The 23,507-nt window shown below is 45.3% G+C and overlaps 1 protein-coding gene across 3 annotated transcripts in view; it reads right to left on the bottom strand.

Moving 5' to 3' along the window:
* Window positions 1-23,507, bottom strand: part of map3k1 (mitogen-activated protein kinase kinase kinase 1, E3 ubiquitin protein ligase) — a 44,562-nt gene that overhangs the window by 18,145 nt on the left and 2,910 nt on the right. For 2 of the 3 annotated variants that reach the window (XM_036529280.1, XM_036529281.1), the window contains exons 2-4: window positions 1,934-2,084; window positions 1,023-1,235; window positions 546-746 (exon numbers count right to left, since the gene is read on the bottom strand). In XM_036529280.1, coding sequence (XP_036385173.1) covers window positions 546-746; window positions 1,023-1,235; window positions 1,934-2,084 — 565 coding nt within the window. Of the gene's footprint in view, window positions 1-545; window positions 747-1,022; window positions 1,236-1,933; window positions 2,085-3,943; window positions 4,165-23,507 lie in introns of those variants that run through there. The other variant, XM_036529282.1, reaches the window with a different exon arrangement.

Here is a 23,507-nt window from a genome sequence, read left to right as displayed (position 1 = left end):
AATGAATCATGATACGATCAAGCCTAGCCCCCCATCAAAGTAGCAGAGACAAAGCTACACTCTGTATTGGTGGGTGGTTGCACCATAGGGCAGCCAACTGTGTCAGTCGTGTTTCGTCACCAGATGAACACTGTAGCCATTTAAAGCTGAAGAAAATACAAGCATTAAGCTTTTAAAACAACATGAAAAAGATTTCATAGTACATGTCCAAGAGCTAACTAGCTATCCAAATGGTTAATGGTGCATTCACCACCAAGTAGCTATCCAGTCACCTACTGTAGATAGGATGGCTTGCCAGACAGCTTGCCAGGCAATTTTGGCTCAAGGGCTGTTGTCAAATCAAGCAAGGGTGGCATAAAACAGGAAGCCCAGAGGGGGAAGTACATGCGCTTGAAAACTTTCTTCAGCTACTCTATGGTTGCCATGACTGCCGAGCCATTTCCTTGGCAGTCATTTCAAATGCAGTGAACAGCAGTAAGCAAATCTATTGAGGCAGTGCACTCTGAGGACAGATTTACTTGACTGTGCACAACAGCCATTCTTACCTGCGGCCCAATGAACACCCTGTATTTGTTGTCAGGGCTGTCTCCTCCAATCAGGAAGGAGTTGGGCCCTATCTGCTGCAGCAGGTAGAGGCGGGCCCTCATGACTTTGTTCACCCTGCGGTTGGTCTCTTCGGGACTGTAGGGGGAGAAGCCGTCCGGGGAGGGCGCACGTCGAGGCGGGGTGACTCGCCCGCTCTGAAACTACAACACAACAACGCTGATGTCAGGGCAAGTCACAGAGGATGCAAGGGCATCTCATTTATACTTCTGGTGTAATGATGGAGTTTGCACTTACAGTTTTAGCTGCACTGTGTTTGTATATGTAACCACAGAAACACAGTAAACACAGTTTGGTTATGTAGTCTGCCCACCTGTTGTTGTTTTTTACTACCAGAAAGTGAATGTTGTGAAGGCAGTGGAAATGCCCCTTTGTGTTGATGTAAAGGCAGTGGAAACGCTCCTTAGTGACGGACTCACCGGAACTGGGGACGCCCTCTTCCTGCGCACCCCCGGAGACTCGGGCTTCCCGCCGGTCTTGCCAGAGGAAGACGAGGAAGAGGAGGGGCCAGGGGAGGGGCTTCGCCGGCCGCGGGACTGGGGGGAAGTGGGCGTCTGCGGGTCTCCCCCGGGCTCGCCCCCCTGCCGGCCCGCCTCGCTCCCATCTGGCCTTAGGGGGATGGGCTTCACCACCTGAGGGAGGACAGGGACGGGGGCGTTACCGCTGGCACGGCCGGAGGACAGACTTCTCCTTACTGCTGTCACAGGGCTCAAGAGCAGGAAGTCCCTCATCACACACTGAACACTTCCAATCACTCCTCATGTGATAATCACACTTCTCCTTTTCCTTCCAAGGCAAATATGTTCATAAAAAGGAAGTGGCCAGAAGCACAGACTTTTCATTCATTCATTACAGATTAGTAAGGTTTTAACATATCCATCCGCCAATTCGGGCTTCTCTAAGCAACTCATGTTTAGCTCAGATGCAGGTCAGACCTTTTGCTGATGCATTTTCAAATACGTGCTGTATGTAAATAAACTGTCACATGCACATCTGTGACCACTTCAGCAATTGTTTCATGAAATGATAAAACATGTTTTTTTGGCAAGTGTGAGTAGGATCTGGCTCCTCTCTTTCCGAGACAACAAGCATGTCTCAGTCCAATCATTTGATGGCCAGTGGTGTCCCTCAGACTGTGAGCTTTGTGGAGTTCTGTGAGTTTTTTTTGGAGTTCTGTTCTGTCTGTTCACAGGCAGCACTTTGAAGCAGTTGCTGCGCTTTAAAGTCTTGAGGTGATGCTGTTGAAGAAGCGGTGTGTGTCACATGCGTGTGTGTCATATGCGTGTGTGTGTGTGTGTGTGTGTGAGTGCGTGCTGCGGCTCTCGCTCACCACAGGGCCCCTCCGGTTGCGCCGCTCCAGCCACTCATGCTTCCAGGTGGGCATGCAGGTGGCCTTCAGCTTCTCCCGGATCATCCGCTCCTCCGGACGGTCCTCCATCTTCTGCAGGCCCCGCAGGGTGTCCTTGCTGTCCATCTCACGGCTACGGCGGGGAAGGGGGGGAGAGAGACAGTAAGACCGGGGTCCGTCAGAGGGGCAGGGAACACCCTCGGCCATCGCCATGGACACCATACCACCCGGCGCATCCATCCCGCCGCTCTCGTTAGCCCGCCTCATATGTTTCTATTCAAGGCGCCAGCTCCACGCCAACCGACGACAAAGGGGTCGCCCTCAAACTATGCCGTTTTTGCCACGCATTTGGGGGGAAAGGGCTACCAGTGGTGTGCGCACGTTTGGCTGCTGTTGCAAACTCAGTGCAGCTGAAAACACTGCTGGAAACAGATGGGTTGAAAGCTAGACTTCCACACAGCCTTTAACCTTTTATATGCCTTTTCTTCACAAGTTGCACAAGAACAATAAATAACAATCACAATCATGAATGTAACTGTATAAAATAACTAAGTGTACACTAAAGTAAAGTCTCCCCCCCCCCCCCCCCCCCCCCTTTACTGGTTTGTCTAACAACAAAAAGCCAAATGCACTGTGAGCACACAGGCCTGAAGACCTGAGGCAAACATTCTGAAAGTCCTTCACATTATTTATTTTTTCCCCACCCCCCCAATATTCCGGATACTTGACATAAAGGACAGAGAAAACACCCCTCCTCCCCGGCGGAGTTTAAGGCTGCCGTAGCGCTCCGGAGCGAACATCCCGCCTCGGACGACAGAGGATGTTATGATAAGGAGCCACAGCGGTCTGAGTCTGTTAGATTTACAGTACATCATACAAATGAGTGCTGACAGCATTGTTCGCCGTGCTCCCACTCTGCTACGTGAATGAGCCCTTTCAGGGCAGGGCACTTAGTCTGCCTTTAAAAACCGGCCCCCTCGATCCCCCAATTACACAAGTGTTCCCTGACCGGGCTGCAAGCTTAAAAGGACACTTTGCGCTTCGTTTTAAGCGACTTAGCCACGTAGGGAAAGAGAACGTGGGCCCTGTATTTGGGTCAACCCTGACACCAGAATCAAGGAGCTCGCCCTGTCCCATTTAAACCAAGGCAACCAAATGCATGCTATTAAAAACATGTGAGTGGTGCAAAAAAGCCAAGAAAGTCACCTAGAGTGCGCAGCCAATGCGGATTTAATGTAGCTCACAAGATCTGTTCACAAGAATAAAATATCTTGATAGAGTAATACACAGACTGCTCTACTCACCGTGTGAGAGTTATGAAAATCAGAGTGCCGTCTCTAAGCGCTGAGCCATAAAGTCAGACCTTACTCAAAGTTCATCCTCACATGATAGGAACTACCTCTGGTGCTCACTGCCAAGTGAAACCAAAGCATAGCCAAGACTGATAAAGTAATGCACAGCCAAATATTTCACAAGGGCACCTCACTGCAAGTACAAAAAACAGCAGAAAAAACTGTTTCAAAGTAGTATTTGAGTATTTGAGTCTTTCTACAGGTGTTCGTTTCAGTTTGACTTACAACTGAACATATCAGCGTCACCACGACAACATCACCTCAGTCACAACAGCAACAAAGAACTTCACCGCCACAACAACAACCCCTTTACCCTGATGCTGTCCAACTGAAAACATCCACAAGTTCAATCTTTGTCAGCAAGAAAGTGGCATCATAGGGAAATGAAACAATTCATACGGTCTATGAATGCGATCAGTAGTTCTTCTGATCACAAAAGCATTTCGGTATGACTTGCTTTTGAGAGTCACAGGTTATCAGCTATAAACCCAAACCATTCTCGATCTGCTGCATTGGCTTCTCTCTATGGGAGACAGAAACTGTCAACTTCAAACCACTGCATCAATATTACCCAGGACCTCACTTCAAGACGTTTGAGCCTCAAGCCATCGGCAATCAACTGGACATGAAAAAGACTTACCAGCTTGGCTCGACATGCCTCAAAGTGTGTGGGGAGCCGTGGCCTGAGCTGTGGGCGCCACTGTAACCGTCCGTCCAGAAATATGACATCTTCGGTCAAAAGCAGCCTCCGCACAGGCCTCTTTGATCGCCCGGCTTGACTGCCTTTCGATACAGCTAAAGGAAGATGCCTCTAAACAAAAAATGAAATGTAGAGGAAAGAGGCACTTCCTGTTCACAAGAGCACCGCTTTCAGCGGACTTAAAAATGCACCCACCAGGAAGTGCGCCTACAGCATGACTCTAGGACAGCACGCCAAATCTCAGGAGGAGAGTCTTATAATCCATGAGTCATATCACTAATCAATCGAGTATTCTTTTAATAAATGAGCTGGAATACATTGGTATTTACAAATCTTGGTCCATTCCATAAATAAAATCAGTTACACAAATACTGACATGGGGGGCATGTTCAACAAAGATGAACATATCACAGAACTATCACAAAAGCAACTAAAATGGACCACAAAACTGAATTTTTCAAGAAAATGAAAGTATGCATTATTGCTGAAATCAGATAGGAAAAACTTTCATTCTTCAGCTACTGCAATACAGGGAAGCTTTTTTCCAGAATCATTGCTCAATTCAAAGAGAAAGGATGCTCTACACATACTTGAATTTTCTTTGTATTAACTGTGCATTTTTCTCATCGTTATCAGTAAGCAAGTAGAGCACCTGGACTAATGAACAGAGAGAGGGAGAGTTCTTCAATCGCCACTCCAAACAAAAAGAAAAAAAAAAAAATCAACTCTTGAACAAAAAGTTGGCGACGGCGATCCCCGGCTTCTCGTATGACAGCTATCCCAGAGTGCCGTGGGCCTGGGAACAAAGGGTTTATTGTGGACGGCGCAGGTGGGACGTGGAAGAGCCGGCGGGCGGGAGTCGAACCTCCAGCGTAAGAGGAGACCGCGTCACTCCGAACGGGGCCCCGTGCACGCCCTTTCTCATGGGCCACAACGGTCCCAGCGCTCGGGTTACTGCCGGAGGGGACAGGGGACACTGCACGCCCAGGATAATGGCGGCCCCGCCACTGCTGGTGCGGCGGAGACGGACTCACCAGCTGCCACACGGAGCTGACAAGGATAAAACTGTCCCTGGCCCTAGGAGAAGCACGGTCAGGAAAATAAGCGCCATTTTAGCAGACAAAAATCAAAGACAAGTTTATATATGACAGGAATGAGGGCCTAAAACAAGTAAAGAGACCCAATGGTAAGTTGTTCTGACTGTAAAATATGATAGGAAAACAGGACACTGGAGGAAGGGATTGGGGACGGTTTGCTGCGAGCCACCTGACAAAAGACTGTCTGTAAATACAAATGGGACTTTGTGTTTTATGGACAACTAAACAGGGCAGATTAAAAAGAGATGAAACGGAAAGATTTTATAACACCACTTAAACTGCATGTGACAAATGCCAGCGTTTAAGTACCTTACCCCCTCACAACTTTTGTCACTGCATATAGCTCTATATATAGCAGCCTGCTCTCAGCCAAGCAAAGAGCTGCTGGTGTCCTGACTAGGGGCTGTGTGCAAAGACTAAGTGATTACAGCTGCATTGCATCATGGCTGTCCTGCAAGTACCGTACCACCAAGCACTTTGTTTTCAGCTCCAAGACCACAGACCCACTGGACAAATATCAACGTAAGGTCAAGTGCATCCCATGAGATAACCCGCAAAACCACAACTAAAAGCCGTTTTTAGGCATAAAAGGCATTTTTTCAAGCAAACTTCACAAAGGATAGGCTGACGCTGCAGAAACGGAAAAAAAAGTTAAAAAGTTAAAAAAAAGTTATGTAAAGGACATACCTCACCAACAATATAGTTATAGCCACTGAGACATAATATACGATTCAGTACTTACATACATTTGATATCAATGAAGCCATTTGACTATCGGTATTTGATGTCAGTAACAAGCCTATGTTAGTATCAATTCTATGTAAGAATTAAGCTTGCTTTCTGAGCTCACAGACCCATTTGATAATGGAAGCCAGCATTACAATGAATAAGTTATGGGCTGTCAACCAGAGAGCACCCACTGGATGTTGTGTCGCAGTGCACCATGGGAAGGGAATGCTGCGCCACTGAATGTTATCTTCAGCATCAGGTAACCAGAGATATTTCCCTCTATCTGAAGTGGGTGGGGGGGGTCATGTGAAAGTGGGCATTTACAATCCATTACAAACCCCTCTTTCTCAAGGGAAACACAGGCCCTGAACATTCGCCACACTTTTGGAATGTCTCTGTAAAATGGGAAGAAGTACATTTCTGGCTGACGAACCACACATCCTAAGACTGAATGAGAAATTATGAGAATTCATGAGAAATTATTATTCCTTATTCTAAAAATAATTTTTTAAAAAAGAAGGGAGGCTGTTAACTACTGAATTCTGAGAAACGGAGCTTCGATCTTTTGCACAGTGCCCGAGCTCTCCAGCTCCGACGGCAGCTTCCTCTTTCAAACGCAAACACACCAGAAACAAACACTGGCTGCTGACAGGAAGCCTGAGCCGCTGCACACATCCTGCCGCGCGGCCGCACCGCCGAGCGCGCCGCATCCGAAAACAACAGAGGAGCCCTTTAAATCTTCCGGCGACTGGGCCGAGTGGAACATTCCAAAAAGCGTAAAAGGGTTTCGGGGGCCCTTTTTCGAGAGGCAACAACATTGCCCGTTTCACAACATGTTGACTGGAAACTGGCAGCGCCGCGCTGCCAACTCCGACGAAGGGGCAGAGCAGGGCAAAAGACACCATCTCTGCCCTGCCGTTAATCATCGAGCGTCCGTCGACAGAGAACGAGAGAGCAGCGCAGGTTCACCTGTCTGAAAACGGTGTCAACAGCGGCACGAACTTAGCGCAACACATGCCGCCATAAATAACATGGAGTTGGCTGCTTCCTTATGAGATGAGCGGACACGACACTCGGTGTAAAAAACCGGCTCCAGAGACTTGTGTTCCATGTATTCAGGTCACAGTTTGAGGAAGCACAAACTAATAGTGTCGAGTCTCCTGTATATTATGCAACCGGCGAAACACGACCTGAACACACCTTTCAGCGTTTCCGTTCCGGGGGGCGGTCAACATTACGCGGTGTAAGGTAACTAGCATTGGCGATAATTCACACCATATTGCCCCCGTTTCCGGGAGAATGGCAGGTAACAGGTGATAATAATGTAACATGTCTGCAAGAACAGTGCACAAGAACAAGCCATTCAGCCCATCCAGCAAATGTAATAAAATCATCAGTAAAAATACTGAGAATGCATGTTATTTTACAGTGATTATCACATAGCGTAACGATGGTCCTGAAGTGGAAGCTCACTGGCCTTAAAAGGAACACCCGCCAGTCCTTCACGTCAAGGGACTAGCCACACATCCATTTCTTAATCTCCTAGATGAAAGCATTGTCAATCAGGATCGTTAGAGTAGTCATTCTTAGTTTTGACCCACAAATGGTTGAATCATAATGACTAACAGTACATATGTATTATCTATAAACTGAAGAGGAATTTTGCATATACAACATCACTGCATGACCACAATGTCTCCACTGGGGGGGATCAATTCCAGTGAACTTACACATTAACCTCTTCTGGTGTAGGCCTGCATAAATCTTTCCCACTGCTGAAGACTATATAAAAAAAATCAAACGCATCAGATAACACAGTTGTTCACCACACCTACAAGTCCCAGCAACTGTTTACAGACTTGTATTTCATTGCCATGGATGAAACTTTTGTTGTGTCGACAGCGTATCACTTTGTGTTGTCGCGTGTGAAAGCCATTGCTGAAATGCGTTTGTCCTTTTCTACACACTGTCCATATATTTGTTCTTTGCACAAGTTGCCACCTGCCAAGTTGTTGACCTATGAAAACGCACCACAGACATAAAGCTAATGCTAATTCTTACGGTAGCAGTTTTTTTTTTTTAAACATCAACCCGAAATGACTCAAAGCAGTGCACAGCTACTGTCTGGGTGAATCCTGACACCGCAAGTCCGTCGCCTCTGAAAATGGGACTTGCCACGTTAGTGGTCCGGATGGAGCTTTTATTTTTGGACGTAATATGAAACTTCTATCTTACTACAAATAGCCCAGCTTCTGATTTTAGTGCTGGCAAAGATCGTTCGCCCCGCGTAACACAAAGTCTCATACCGCAGTTATTGTGGTGCTAAACCTCATCAACACATCACTGCCCAGAACTGTCAATCAGCAGATGGGTTCAATATAACCTTGCGTGTTCCTGCTCTACATTCTAAATCATGATTACATGTGCTCACACTTATTAATGAAGTCTAGAAAATATGATCCATGTGTGCACATTAAGTCTGTTGTTCCCACTATTTGCTAATATTATATGAAAGCACATGTCTCAATGCTGTATGCTGGGAAATTGATCCATGAGAGGCATTTTCCAGGATGCCACACTTTTAATGCATAAACTCAGTGTGACTGGTGAGTCAGGGGTGAATGCTCTAGGGTTTGGGACAGCTTTAAAGAGCACCTCGGGCTGTTGGAAAAATCGGTATTTTACATTACGATGTCCTGTTCCAGTGTAATTCTAATTGAATCCCGTCTCTGGAAAAGGCCTAACATGATTTGAAAATGAACGCCCCGGGGGAAGCGTTCAGCTGGACGCGCCAAACACGCAGCAGGCAGATTGCCAGTTTGCAAATGCCTGGAACGTCCGTCCAAACACTTGCCCTGGGTTTTATTTTCCCAAGCTTGTGATGCACTTATTCACACAAGCAACACGTTGCCGCCCCAAAGGTCAGCCAGTCGTAGTTTACAGGCAGCAAGTGGGAGACTGAGCACACTGTAGTGCACGTGTATGTGTGTGTGTTTGTGCGTGCGTGTGAGTGCGTGTGTGTGTGTGTGTGTGTGTGTGTGTGTGTGTGTGTGTGTGTGGCTCTGCCTCCACCCAGGGCCCAGTGTTTGGCTGTGGAATGCGGCTGGAATGCAGAGGAATTCCTCCCACCCAGAGCCATTCGCAGCGCCCGGCCCCCATGAGAGGCGAGAGATCGCGACCCCAGCAGCTCCGCACCGTCCCCTCTCAGCATGGGCAGACCTGCGAGCCTCCTCCCCAGCGGAGCGCGAGTCAGTCTTTCAAACAAGGCGGCCGGAGAAGGACTGCAGCGGGGCCTCCCCCGTTCGGACGCACACCCAAGAAGGGGGGGGGGGGACTGCATTTTTGTTGAACGGCCTCGCTGCTGTCCTTGACATTCCGTTTCAAAACCAAAAAAGTGAAATAACCTCTCCCCTCTGAAAGCAGCGCAGGAGAGTCTCGTTGTCTTGCACACACGCAGTACTGTGAGTTTCGGACCGCAGAAGTGGACGCAAACTCTGACGAGGTGTCCCTCATAACCCCCCAACCCCCCCACCCCACCTCCCTCGCTTGGAGCGTACTCCCCCAGCATGTCAGGGCGATTGGTGTGGAGGCCATTAATGGCCTGCTAGCCAGCAGAATGGAACTAGAGCATGGCCTCTGGGGGGAGGGGGTGGGGGGTCGAAAACAAGGGCCCATGAGGAGGGGAAGGGGGAGGGGAGCACTCCACCACTGAACGCAGGCAGCCCTAAAACACATGGCACAGGCAGGTAACAAGCACCACGCTGTTACTTTTTCAGAAGTTTTCAGGAGCTAATGTGCGCTGAGGGGGCAACGCCTCAACTTACAACAGCTTCTCTATTCGCTCCCAGCACACACACACACACACAAATTCTCATCCCCCAATACTGAGAAAAAATAATCCGCTAAATGAGAGAAGTAGAGAGAAAGATGTGATTCCCTACAGAAAATCACACATTAAAGACCAATCATCCAAGTTTGCCACGATATCTGGAGGTATGGAAGAAAAAAACTGGCAGAAGTGACAATGTACAATGACGTCTCCTCAAGAGTAATACGCAGAAGAAACACTGTAATGTATTACATTTCATTTTGTTTCTGAAACAAAATAACACCTTGCTTTCCTCAAGTTTCTTTAACAATTAACAACTCCATTGATCAATTCCCCACAGAACAGAACTGCAGATGCAGTGCAATGGAAGCACTGGAAAAAACGTAACACCGCGCTGTAATATTTTAATTGACGCTCCACACGCTTCCTGAAAATGAGATAAGAAAACCCACAGGCAACACCTGTTACCTGAATGTCAAACGCCTGACAATAACCTGAGTGTCACATCACACATCATGGTTTAAATAATAAAGGATCCCCCCCCCCCCAACCCCCCAACACCAAATGCTTTGTTGAGCCATTCAGGCCAGGCAACTCTTGTGGATCTGGGGTTCAGTGAAAATTTGGAATCCACTTGCATAAAATTCAGCATTTGTAAACTCAAGACTAAAATGTGATTTCTTCCAAAGACGTACAATTCAAAAACACCCATACACCCCATACATTGCTGCATGAAGAAAAATTTCTGACTAGCACTGGACTCTACCAGCCTGAGGGATCTCAGTCTTTTGACTTGATATTTACTTTGAGCAGCTTCACTGGTGCAACTGGTTTAAGAGAATACACACTGAAACCTGAAATGCATCCAACTGCACACTGCCCCTGTGAATAAGCATGTTACGTTTTCTAAACCAGTCTCTGCCTCAGCATTTGTGTCATGCAATCCCCGGAAAACAAAGGTTTTAGTTTGTAATTTTGCACAAACTATTCCCACCCAGCATTTTCATCAATTTCCCATGTTTAATTCTCTGCACCCCAACACGCCCACCAAGTATCCAGCTGCTGGACTGTCTGAAAACTGTAATAACCCTGCCATGGAATTGACTTAAGCAGTTTATTATGGCAAATTTGTCATACCACAAGACGTACTCGGGAGCCAGAGTTTAAAATGCTCACATTTGCACGTTCCACCAGTTTTTGCGGCAGCTGAAGCATTAACTAGCTGCCAGCAAGCTGCGGTTTTGTTCGCTGCCTCTGTGCAGCACGGAGCGAACAGGCGATCTGGGGACCGCATGAACTCCGAGCGCTGTTCCGGCCCATGGGCGGGCAGAATGCTGCCCGCTTGCCACGTTCCCTGCTGGGGTGAACACTGTGGCCCGGCGTGGGCGGGTCTGAGCAGGTGATGTCATCTGCCGCTGCCCTCCGTGTGTCCATCAGGCTCCTCGGTGGCGATGCGAGCTGACAGGGGGAAAACAATTGCCCTCACAGGCCCAGGGGGACTCGCACAAAAGGCCCAGCACCTCTCTCATGGCCCACCAGCAAAGAAAAAAAAAAAAAAAAAAAAAAACCCTTCGGCTGCCATGGTGCCCCTGTCAGGGGAGAGGCGTGGCCTATGCAAGAGGGAGTGGAGGTCACCTGGGTGGTGGGGGGAGTGGTCACCCCCTCAACACTCCAGCAGGCTGGAATCCTGGGCTCAGTCTCTACGCACACCCCCCAACCCCCTGCTCCCACAGCAGCACACTGTCCGGGGTGTCACTGGCCCTTCAAATCACATGCAAGAAAGGCCTCGGCTCATGCAAGAATGCGGGCCAGTTCTGCGCTGGCAATCACATGCACGGCCTCCCTGTCTCTCAGCAGCACGCTGCTTGGGTGGGAATTCACTGCTGGAGTTTAAGCAGCAAAGTTTTCCTGCCACCTCAACCTGCTTTGTAAACTTCAGAGATCTACAAGTGTGGCCAATCATGACGGCTGGGTTTTTTGCAAGGACAAGAAGTTAACCGACTAAATGCGTGCAACACAACTGGTCTACTGGCCAATTTACTGTGTTGTAGTCTTAGTGGCCTTGGCCTGCTCTGCCAATAAAACCTCATAACAGCTCTAATGTGTGGCTGGCAGATGCAACATCAAGTTCTATGGGGCACGACAGAGCCTCTCTCAACATCATGAAGGAAGTGTTTGGAGAAGCACAGGTGAAAAATAGTGTCTGCTGTGCGCAGTGAGATGCTTTTTATACTCATTTGTTCACGATCAGTCTGATTGACAAATTATTTTTTGCGACTGCTTCACCTGAGACCAGGGTTCTTCCAGCAGCCACATCAAGAGAGAACAAGCGCCCAGTAACTTGTGGAGAACACTTTCCAGAAAACCTAAAAACAACTTAAAATTTCTTTATTCAACTTCGCCATGTAAAGTAGCCCCAGAAGGAGATGAATGAACAGCTCTCTCAATGGGGCCAGCATTCTTCCAGTGAAAATATTCATGCCCAATGTCCAAGCGCATGACATACCGAGTTACTTGCACAAACAGCAGTAGAGGAAAGCCAACAGGCAAAGCTGTCCTAGGGGATGAAAAAGAGGCTTTTTCATGCATTTAAAAAAAAAAGCCACCAAAGTTGTTTTCGACAAAAGTTTAAGGGCAATGCTTTTAGCAAAAGGTCTCTGTCCCGCAATGTTATCCTTTTCACATGCCAATTTATACTGCAATAAAACAACTGTCAGAGATGGGAGCCATTAAAACAACAACAGAAACATTGTATCAATCTAAAGCCCCCATGTGACCGAGCTGAAATCTGGACCAGCTGCTTAGACTGAAGAGTTAACAGCCCCATTTGGAAAAAGGCTGGTGAGACAGCAGCCAGGTAACTGCTGAAGCAGGTAGGTGGACACACAGAGGCTGCAAATTCAATGGGAGTTTTGGGAGTGTCAGCAGGGTATGCACACGGGCTGCTACACTTCCCAGCCCCCACCTCCCCCGAGGAGCAGAGCCAATTCAAAGCCTTTCTCCCCTCATTGTCGTTGCTGCCGGATCGAGTTCCCGTCTCCGGAACAATTGTACCTCGAAAAAGTACCAAGCCGGCTTCAACGAGGAGAAAACGAGAAACGAGGTCGTGGAGAGCTTGAGCTCTCCTCAGACAACTGTCTTGAGGAGAAGTCCATTAAAAGGAAACCTTAACCTCAAAAGCGCAGGGCGAGACAAGGACGCAAGGAAAACAACTGCCTGAGCAGTGACCCCCTGGGACTCCGGGCCAGCTGCCCGGACGAGCCGACCGTGGAAGAAAGGCGTGGCTAAGTAAACATTTCCAAGCCCTTCCAAAAACAGATCCTACTGTAGCTAATGAGGGCAGCGGGACCCGAGGGCGGCCTGTGGGATAGTCCACCGTTCCCTTTGTTGCCTTTTTGTTTCTGTGTTAAACTGTGTCAAGGGATCCTTCTCGCTGTGACACTGGAGATAGAAACCGAACCACGCTGTTTCTGTCAGGGACTCACAAAGCAGGCTTTTGTGCGGCCCTTGATCTGTCATTTTCCCATGTTCGCTCATACACGGCGCGAGTGCCTCTCGAGGAGGCCTCACAGCCTGGAGAAAGGCTCGGGCAGGAGGCGATGTCGTGAGCACGCCACAGACTGTACTTCTGGGGGGACTGAAGACAATGCATCTTCCCCTCTCAATGAACACTGTACCTGCAATTCCTATGAAACACAGATCCACACAACATTGCATGATATGATTCATAGGGCTGCTATAAACAGGTAGGGAGGATAACGCCACCAAGAATATCCAATTATTCTGGTTGTCTCCTGTAGTTTTGATTCCCCCACTGGGGGGTGCAGTAACCTGAACAGATTCTTCCACTGAATGCACAATAAAGGAGGGAATTGCCCCACTGCATCACCTGGTAAGGAACACACTGCCCTTGCACGCTAGTCTGTGGTTGTTGTACAGTCAGAGGAACGGGGGAAGGAGTAGACTGAGGGCTGAATTGCATTCCATCCATTTCCACCCATTTAATCCAATTAATTAATCTCACCTTTATGGAGGGGAATTTTTTGTAGGCTTTTCTTCTGTGTTACTCATCACACAACCCGTTCCAATTTTTAAGTTTTCTCTAAGTCTCTTCCCATTCATTTTCATAACATCAATGGAGTCTTGCAGGATAAGTGTGTCAGGAAAAAAGAGAACTCACAACACAATCGGAATGCTCCAAGTACCAAAACTGTTCCAGTGTTTAGCCTAAATGCAGGAAATGCACACTTCCTTTTACAATTCGGTCCTACATAAGTTTAAGGGCCTTTCCTACTGAACACATGGCACAATCTATTGTTGATACTCAATTATAATACATTAATCCAACATCTCAGCCATTGACCCGAATGTGTCTAAAATGCGTTCAGTACTTGACCTTACAATTATCATTTAATAACTACATTTACCTGCAGCAGGCAATAAATTTTTGAAAACGGACTCCTGAAAACAAACACAAAGGAAATTGTTTAATGACACATACCAGGCCAGTAGGGAGTCACGCCTTGTAAGACAGTAAATTAATAATGCAAGGGATGTTCAACCAAGCACTTTACCTGGGTTTTAATTTCAAAATGCCTTTACTTTCAAGACTCTCAATTTTTCTAAAGGTCCTTTTCTGAGCTGACCCACTTCACTTCAGCCAGCAATGATACTCCCCCTTACCCTCCCCTCCCAACATAAGCCCCCCCGGCAGAGGGGCTGGTACAGTCCACAGGATAGCCCCCATAGCCATTTTACAATGATATTCCTTTGGTCTACACTGCATTGTTTGTTTTGTCTCCCAAAATTCCTGTAGTGCGTCAGCAAATTTCCAAGATTAAAAAAGCATTAGAAAACAATGCTGTAACCAAGATAACAGAGCAGGTCACAGGAGGAGCCAAAAAGCTTCCTACGCTGTGAGCCACGCCGAGAGCGGCAAGCTAGCCAAGCAACACCAAGTCAACAGTCAAGAGTCCTTGAGATGGCCCTATCTGTCTTGCTGGGTTATCAGCCGTCCTTTCACTAGTCAGAAACAGCTGTGGAAAGTGCAGGACTCTCATCCCTTCATTTCCAACAAGGTTTTATAGTAGGGATTGTGCAATAGAACACTGAATAATGCCCGTCTCCACTCCCGTGCCACTTTCAACCTCTACTGCCTAAAGCGATATGAAAGCGGAGTACAACAGTCAGTTTGTTCACAATGTCCTTCCTTCTGCTGTTATCAGTTGCCATATTTTGTGTGTTTATGCCTCTTTACTCTGCCCTCTACATGAACATGATGTGGGTCTCCAGTTGTGTTTCAAGGAAATACATTTCCCAGGTTACCAAGAGTGAGGTTTGGACCGTCTGCGCACACTGCATCCGTAAGAGTGCATTCTGCGCGTTGAGTGTGCACGTTACGTGTGAAACGCATCTGCCCCAAGTCCTGCGCAAGACACGTTGTTTTAACTAGTAATCTGGGCCTGATTAAGCAGGGACCCCTGTGTTTACTTTTCACATGTAATCTCCAGCTTGCCCCGTCCTGCCACTAACTAAACAGTAACCGGGGGGGTAGGGACCCCTACGCCTGCCGACACGGCTAATGGGTATGGAAATATCCGGGCCTTTGTTGGCGATGTCCAGCCATGAGCAATCAGCTCACCCGGGGCTTTAAACAGCCAGTTCTGGTGACCGTGGGGAGGCCCAGGCAGACTGGTTAGACAAAACACTGGATGCCCCTCCCCATGCCTCAGGAACGCCGTGCTCTCACAGATTTTTTTTTTTTTTTTTTTTAGGGACGGGGGCTTTAAAACATGCAAAATTTTGATCGCATGGAGACAGCAAGAAATGGACACAAAAAATGAATGAAAAGACATGATGCAACCTGGCATGAGCCCTCTTCTTCCCACTTACTTCTTATTTCTGACTTTCCATTAACCCTCTATTTTTAAATATGCGGATTTCCTTCTGCTTTTGACCTTCTATTTTAACATATTTGCTTTGAGCTTTATTCACCTGGAACAACTGTTAATCTGTCTTAATCCAGTGTTATATTCTCATCACAGTATATGAGAAAAGACTACCAATGAGGGAAGAAACATGTTAGCCAGCTAATTAACTAACGTAGCCATCAGATACATACCTTGAGCTATGAATAAGCTAGCTAAAGATAGCTGACAGTTAGCCGGGTGAACTTACTGCCTTAAAATGTCAGTTTCTGAATGTTTAGCTATATAGAAGACTAGCTACACAGCTTCCTTTCTAGTTAATATGCCCATTAGCTATATAGCACATGGTCCACATCCTCTGAGCTGCAAGTATGTGATCTAGCTAGGTAGCTTGATTACATTAATTCAGTAGAGAAAACCACTGCCATGTAGTGAGCTCAAAGCTAACTACACTGGAGGCCAGCACACAAATTTTTGATTGCAGTATATTGCCATATTTCACAGTACTTGATCTAGTGAAGGATTTTATTAAACTTTAGCTAGCAACATTAAGTGTATCATACCAACTATGCACATGTGGTTAAACAATGCACTGGTCAATAGCATAACTCTAGGTAAGCACAACTAAGGCTTAAAGCACCTCTTTCAATTACTTCAATTGAATCGATTACCAAAACATTGTGAAATTAGCAATTTAAGTCAAACCAATCTTCCACATCTAAAACAAAGTGGCACTACATTTTAAATTGTTATACAAGATAACACAATTATAAAATATATTTTTTCTTCAATAATGTTCTTTCCCCTCTACTGCAGCCATTTTATATTCAATTGCCTCCATTCACACAAACATTTTACTTAGGTCTATGTATGTAATCAAGAAAAAAAATTATGGTGTGGCTCAAAGAAACAAAGGGACCAGTTAATTCCATGTAGATTCTACCCCGTTAGCCATGAACCAATTACCACATAGAGCATTTAGTTCTTTTTCTAAAACTAGGTGGAGAGCGGTGAGAGACAAAGAGGGTGGCTTTTGACCTCAGTGTGAGGAATTCCATTTGAGAGCATTCTTCCCCCTGCCTGCCTAGCAACCGGGCATTTCAAAATACTTCAAACTCAGGCAACCCTAAGCAACTGCTCATTATAAACATTAGCCTCTTACCTTCTTCATAATACTTTCAAAGGATTACAGCTCCCCCCCTTGTCCCCTAAAATACGTTTTTTTTTTTTTTTAAATCATCCAAGGATTTGTGTGGTATGAGAAAAACAAAAGCAATTTTTACTAGGCCTAGCCTATTGAAGGCACACAGGATAATAAATGGGCACTGTGATTTTGGTGGTAACCATGCTATGGGAAAGACAGGTCATCTGGCAAAACCTGAGCATTTGAATGGTTCCTGTGGCAAAGTCAAACCTGTGCTATTATCCAGGCAACACTCCTGCATGACAAGCAAATCATAAAATATCAACTTTTGTAATATTAGAGAGCTAAATTCAGTTTTTGTGCTTGGGCAGGCTAACTTACATTTTGCTAACATTTTTTATATCCATTTAGACAGCTGAACATTCATTGATGCAATTCAGGGACCTTTCTCAAGGGTACAGCAGCAGTACACCGCACGGGAAATAAACATGCAGTGGTTGACCAGACCATTAACAACTATGCTAAAACAGCACTTTGCACATTTGCTGGGTCATGGAGAAATAAATGGACCAGAGGACAACACTGGCACCCTATTCTAATCCAGCAGAGCTTACCTGGACTTCAGTGTATCTCAGTACAGCACAGCTGAAAGCATGCAGCCATGCAAGTTCTTGAAATGGACAAAAATATCTGCTAAATATCTTTTTTTTTTTTTACCAACAGCAATGTAAATCACGCACCAAGCCAACAATAAGTCGGTGCTCATCACGGCACTACCATAATACATAAATGGAAACAACGATACAAGATATCCCAACATCTGTTTCATGCTTGCTTAAGCCAGGGGAGGGTTTGCGCACACACGCATACATACACACACACACACGCCAGTTAAAGTCAAAACACGTTTTATGGGGGGCACCTGAACACGAGAACCTGTAAAACATGGCCTTCACCGAGCGCGGCCTGGTCATGTGACCCTACATGGGGGGGCAATGAGACAAACGGCTCACACCGCCTCCGCTCTCCGAGGGGGGGGGGATCCGTTTTATCCCCGCCAGCCTGAATGTCACATTCCGCACTGACACACCAGCTCGCCCCCACCCACACCTCGCGCCGCTTACAGAGCACGTACGGCAGGGACCCGACACCCAGGCATGGGACAGCGCCGCTCTCTGAAGTCCTCTCACGGCTACACCCGCGCATTTGAGCGCCGGATGAGGTTTCACGTGCCGCAACCTGCAACAGCCACCCGCCATACGTAGAGGCGAGCCTCAGGAGCATGAGAGCCGCAGTGCCGAGCCCGTATTTGTGCCAGCAGAGTTTTTAATGAGGCAGGACATACCTGAGCAACACCACTTGTCCCTGCTCACCTCGCCAAAGTCAACTGTGACACGCCCTCGTTCTCGCGCTGCGTTACTTTCTCAGGTGTCACAGTTCCATCCTGGTACTTTCCCATTTCTGAACATACTCACCACCAACATTCTTAGAGTCTGCTTTTGTTGTAAACAGACTGGACAGTCATTTACAGAGGAAATGAACCACTACAGTTTGAAGAGGTAGTTTAACAATATTAGAGAGACATGCATGTTCTGACTAATTGACGTGAGGATAACACTACCACTGCACCAACAAATACTAGTAAAACAGAACGGGACTAATGAATATATGGGGGCACAATAAACTTTGAACATAACAGAAATTTGTGTGGAGTCCTTTCATGACAAGACCACAGATGTCAGATTGGTTTGATAGCTAGCTTTTTAAAGTATTTGTTCAATTTGACATCCTCAATACAGTGAGACAATGAGAGTTTCTCAGTATCACCATTTTGTGTGAACCCTAATAGCCAATGAACTACACAACTGCAACCTATGAAGAAAAGCAATCTAGGCGCAACATAAATAAATAACAACCAATAAAGTTTTTCGATTATTCAACTATTTCCGTTAGTCCTCCACAGACACAGATAACAATTCAAACCAATCGTGATAAATGGAAGAACTTTCCATTAGGAATATCCACTTTTTAAAATCACTACACTTTCATCTATATAAATCAACTCAAGAATAAATAAGGCTACTCATTCTGGTTTAACATGACATCAAAGCCTAAACCAACAGTAAAAAGGGAATTTAGGAGTTTCAGGATTAAAATGTAGGATCTACTCCAAAATAATGAAAGTCAAAGAACATGTTTTACAAAGGTGAATCAAACATACACATTATGCTGGGGCTTTTTCTTCTTGCTTCCAAAAACAAACCGGTAATTCACATTTTGCTATTAGTGGGTGGGTACAGTTCCAGGGAAGTGAGTTAACACAAATAAAGTCTAATCTGATCATAGTGCCAAAATTAGCTGTAATAAGAGGACAAGGATGGGGGACTGGTCAGAACCGAGTAAGGTTCAGTGAAGGGTTCCTGCAGCCTGAAGCTAAGCAAATGATACCTGCTGAGAAAGAACAATGCAAGGGCCACTCAGACAGAGCTATAAAGATGAAGGTCCAGATAAGACAAAGCAGACATGTATTTTAACACCACCAGATGAAAAGGTGGATAAACTACACCACACATCTGTTTGACAAACCAAAACATGACTTGAACTACATGAACTACAAACACAGTCTCAAAAATTATGTACAGCTAATTGGCCGTCTTGTCCCTGAACGTCCATCCAATGCACTGTTGAAAGGGGCAACAGACAAAATTTCCCCTTCATGAACACCCCAAACCCAAACCAACTTTAACCTCACTGACCATACACTGCACTTCCTCTAACTTCTCTTTTCCTGCTTGGGTGTGCAGAGCAGCTACTGTTTGAACATGGACATCCAAAAATAACCTCCATACGTGCATAAGCATCCTCACAGTTGTGACAGTCATGAAAAAAAATATCACAAAGTACTCCATCAAGAGGCCGTCTTTGAATAGATAAGAAATCCTAAATGGCTCAAGAGAAGTCACTGAATAACTAGGCATAAGTGGATTCACTGAACATTTTTCTGAACGGGCACATCAATCTCCCTTTCAACCATAGCTTTTGGATCTTAACATTTGTGCCAAAAAAGTGCTTCAGATGCAACCACAGTCCCATTTAGATGATAAGCTGATATTGTTAATGGCACTGGAATGACACCTACGCACTTAAATTCATGAGCCCCTAAACCGCACAATATATCGGTCCAGCCTCCAGGCCCACCACTCAATCAAATATCTGACATTCCTAGTGCAGTCTGGCGAAACATACTGCGCTCATGTGGAAAATGCATTGAACAGACAGATGGCCCAGTGCTGTGCTTATTCATTTATTGATTGGTTACCCATATATACAATATGGTAAAAAATAAATCACTTCAAGCAATGCTAAAAACACTGTTTTAGCTGCTTAATGTGCCCCCATTCCCTCTTGACAAACAGGCTGGGCACATACCCCTCCTGGAAAATGCTCTTATCATGCATCAGGACCAACGGCGCACTTCAAACCCAAATGTCAGAACTCCCGCCACATCCGCTGGAAATGCAAACACAAATTAAGTGCAGCCCTGTGGGCCGGGGAACACCCACTGGAGACGTCCCACGCTTCTTCTGTTTCAAAGGAAACTTCTGTCCACATAGCCTAGCGCACAATAGCAGGTACACCGCAGAATTGCCGCTAACATTATCAGTTTCCACAGCTAGCCAGTAATTATCCATTTTGGGTTGACAAACAGGTACAAGAATTTAGTCTAATTTAAGGATGAACTTTCTGTTATGCATCATAAGAGTCTTTAGAAAACTATGCTTTAATGCAGGTAAACAATCCAAAAATAACCGCCTGTGAAAGTAAGAGCACATAATATGACAAACGGACAACTGAGCAACACCAACACCAACTAAAAAGTTTTAGTGACTTCAACCAACAACCAATCAGAATGCAACCCTAATTTCTAACTGTATTTCTGTGTGAAGAACTCTGTCACTCTAGTATGGGTCCTGTAAATTTTCCCACGTCTTAGCCATGGAGAAAATGCTGTTTGTGTTAATTACACGCTAGGTCTCTGAGTAGAGAAATGAAACACAATAATGGTGTACTGATGTGACAAGACATGGTGAAACTCCAAGAAGTCACTGACAAGTCAAAAAAAGAGCTGGACAGGAAATACTGATTATTATCGTTTGGCTCTGCACCACAACAGGCCAGCTGGCAGCTGATCACAAATATAACAAAGTAAATAAAAACTCAGAATGTTTACACGGCATACTTTTGATATAGGCCCAAGTCTCCAAACTTACTTTACCCTTATTACCAGAATGCATTTCAGCTGTTTAAACTGACAACTCCTCAATTTAATCTAACAAGGAGGACATTCTGAGATGTTAAAGAGGCAACCTTATGCGAATTGATTCAGAAAACCAATGTGTAGCAGTGGAATGATCACACTTTACATAAATGACACAATGTCACTGGACAGAAAATTCACACATCTTCTGGTAAAGCAGATGGTTGCTAAAAAACAAGGAGGTCAAGAGCTTAACAAAGCAAAGAAAGTGTACCATAAAAGGGTTACAATCTCATTATTAGAGAACCTTGATACCCAGATTTACTCGTGCCACTGTTCAAGCTTATGATCCAAAGGTAATGCAAATGCCATGGCATAGAGCAAACACAAGGAAAAAATACTGTAGCCATACACAATAAAAACCCATTTAACCCCAGACCCATATAAATGTACATTTCAAGAGGCATGGATCACTTAGCACTGCAATACTGCAGAACCAACTCAAAAATATTTTTTGCTCTGATAAAATTACCTATAGCAGCAAGTTTAATAAAGAAAAACAGTGAAACATATGAAACCATAATATTTGAAGAATCAATCTTCCTTTTAAGAGACTTAATGCAAACACTGAGATTAAAGAATCCCCTGACCTCAATGTGTAACCATTACTCTGTAGATAAAGGAGACAGCCTTGGAAAAAAAATGTAACAAAGTGCCAGCACACTGAATAAGTTAACCCCTGAAAAACTGCAGCTGCCAAGGGAAACATCTGATTTTGCACATTTCCTTTTGATCTTTCATCAGGTGGACAACAGCGGATTTACCTTTAGGTGAGGTTGTGAACACCTACAAAAAAAGAACATCTGCTTTCTGCATGTCTTCAACATTTGTCAGCTGGCATTACCTGTGATGTAGTAATATTTGTGGGAAAACAGTCATCAACAACAGCAAAAAAAAGAAAGGCTACAAAAGTGCGTGATGATCTTTGCTTCACACCTGAGGGGACAGTTCATCCAGTGATTCAGGTTACTGACGTAAAAGAGGCGTTTGCTATGTTTGATTCAATAACCCTATGTAACTGTAAAACTATGGTAGGTGGTAGAATAAAGAGTAACCATTCCTTCTAATCCATAATACCCCAGCCATTTCAGTCTAGAGCACCACAATGAGGACATCTTGAGAAATCAAACGAGTAGAATGCTCTGCCACAAAGTGCATGTCAGTCTGAGATACACAGATAAGGTACTGGCCTTAGAGGTCTGTTGGACTGACCTCTGCAGAAGTGTCTATGGAACAGTTTATTTCGATTATGGAAATTTTTGGAAATCCAACAGTGAGGTAATTATTTTTGAGCTCAGTTACACTGAGAAGACATTTCACTCCTGAGTACTGCACCATGACTGGCATGCTATGGTTTGGCTGAGGTAATCAATCCCTCAGGTAAAAAAATCTCAAGCACAAATTTGCAATGGTATAGCACCATTTACAATCATACTGTCATGGAGCACTTTATAAATAAACTGTCTTTGGTGCACAGGCACTGGTGAAGCATAAACCATGTTTTCACCGACCAACCTTACCTGCAGGTAAGATTTACCTAAGGTGAGCTGGAGGCGTTTCCACAGCAAACTGACCTTGAGTGGCAGTACACTGGGCAAGCCCAGATACAATAACTGGTTGGCCTGAGGCCCAGATGAATCAAGAAGCAGTGGGCGTGCTTATCCTGAGTAAAATACCACAGCCCCAAAGAATTTTTTAAGTGTCTACTCTTTGTTAGATTACATGGTCTTGTTCACATACTATTGACAGCCCTTGCTAGAAAATGAACAAAAACATCTGACTTCCCAAACTGTGTCCCAGATATGCATGTAATCAGCTTTATTCATAGTGATTTTTATGATCTCTCCAAAACAGCGATAAAACAGCACATGCAGCAGAACATCTTCTTACCTCATGAACTAGCAAGCAATCTCATATATTTTACAAGAGATCCCATTCAGTTAGTCATAAAATGCGGGAAATGCAATACCAGAAAAGTTTGAATGCAAAGACACTCTGGGGTCAGCAGCACCTGGACAATATGTGAGACTCCATCACTTCAAATTCACACTGCCATATAATCATGCACATACATCTGAAACCTGGCTATAACAAGCTAAACAAAAAAATAATGTTTGTGACAGGTCAATCTAGAACATCTATACATGCTACCAAACTTAATTTTAGACTAGCGTACATGACAAAAAAGCTCAGTAATGAGGAAAATACAGGAACGTTTTAGCCCCAGATTCATTGTTCAACTTGTGCTTTTTACTTTATGAAGTTATACGATGGAAGATAGGTAGGAAACATCTATACTAATGACAGCTAGCCAGCAAAAGACAAGTATGTTGCTGGTAGATAGCTAAAATATGCTACATGTTACTGTGCAAAACAGACTTTTACACACATCCCTCATTTAAGTCCATAGCTCCCACTGAAAGTATCTGCTGTAATGACATTTTACCACTAGAGGGCATA

The sequence above is a fragment of the Megalops cyprinoides genome, chromosome 5 (assembly GCF_013368585.1).
Source record: "Megalops cyprinoides isolate fMegCyp1 chromosome 5, fMegCyp1.pri, whole genome shotgun sequence".
NCBI classification, from domain to species: Eukaryota; Metazoa; Chordata; class Actinopteri; order Elopiformes; family Megalopidae; genus Megalops; species Megalops cyprinoides.
The sequence above is the reverse complement of the archived record's forward strand: the minus strand, read 5'-3'. Positions and strand labels throughout refer to the sequence as shown.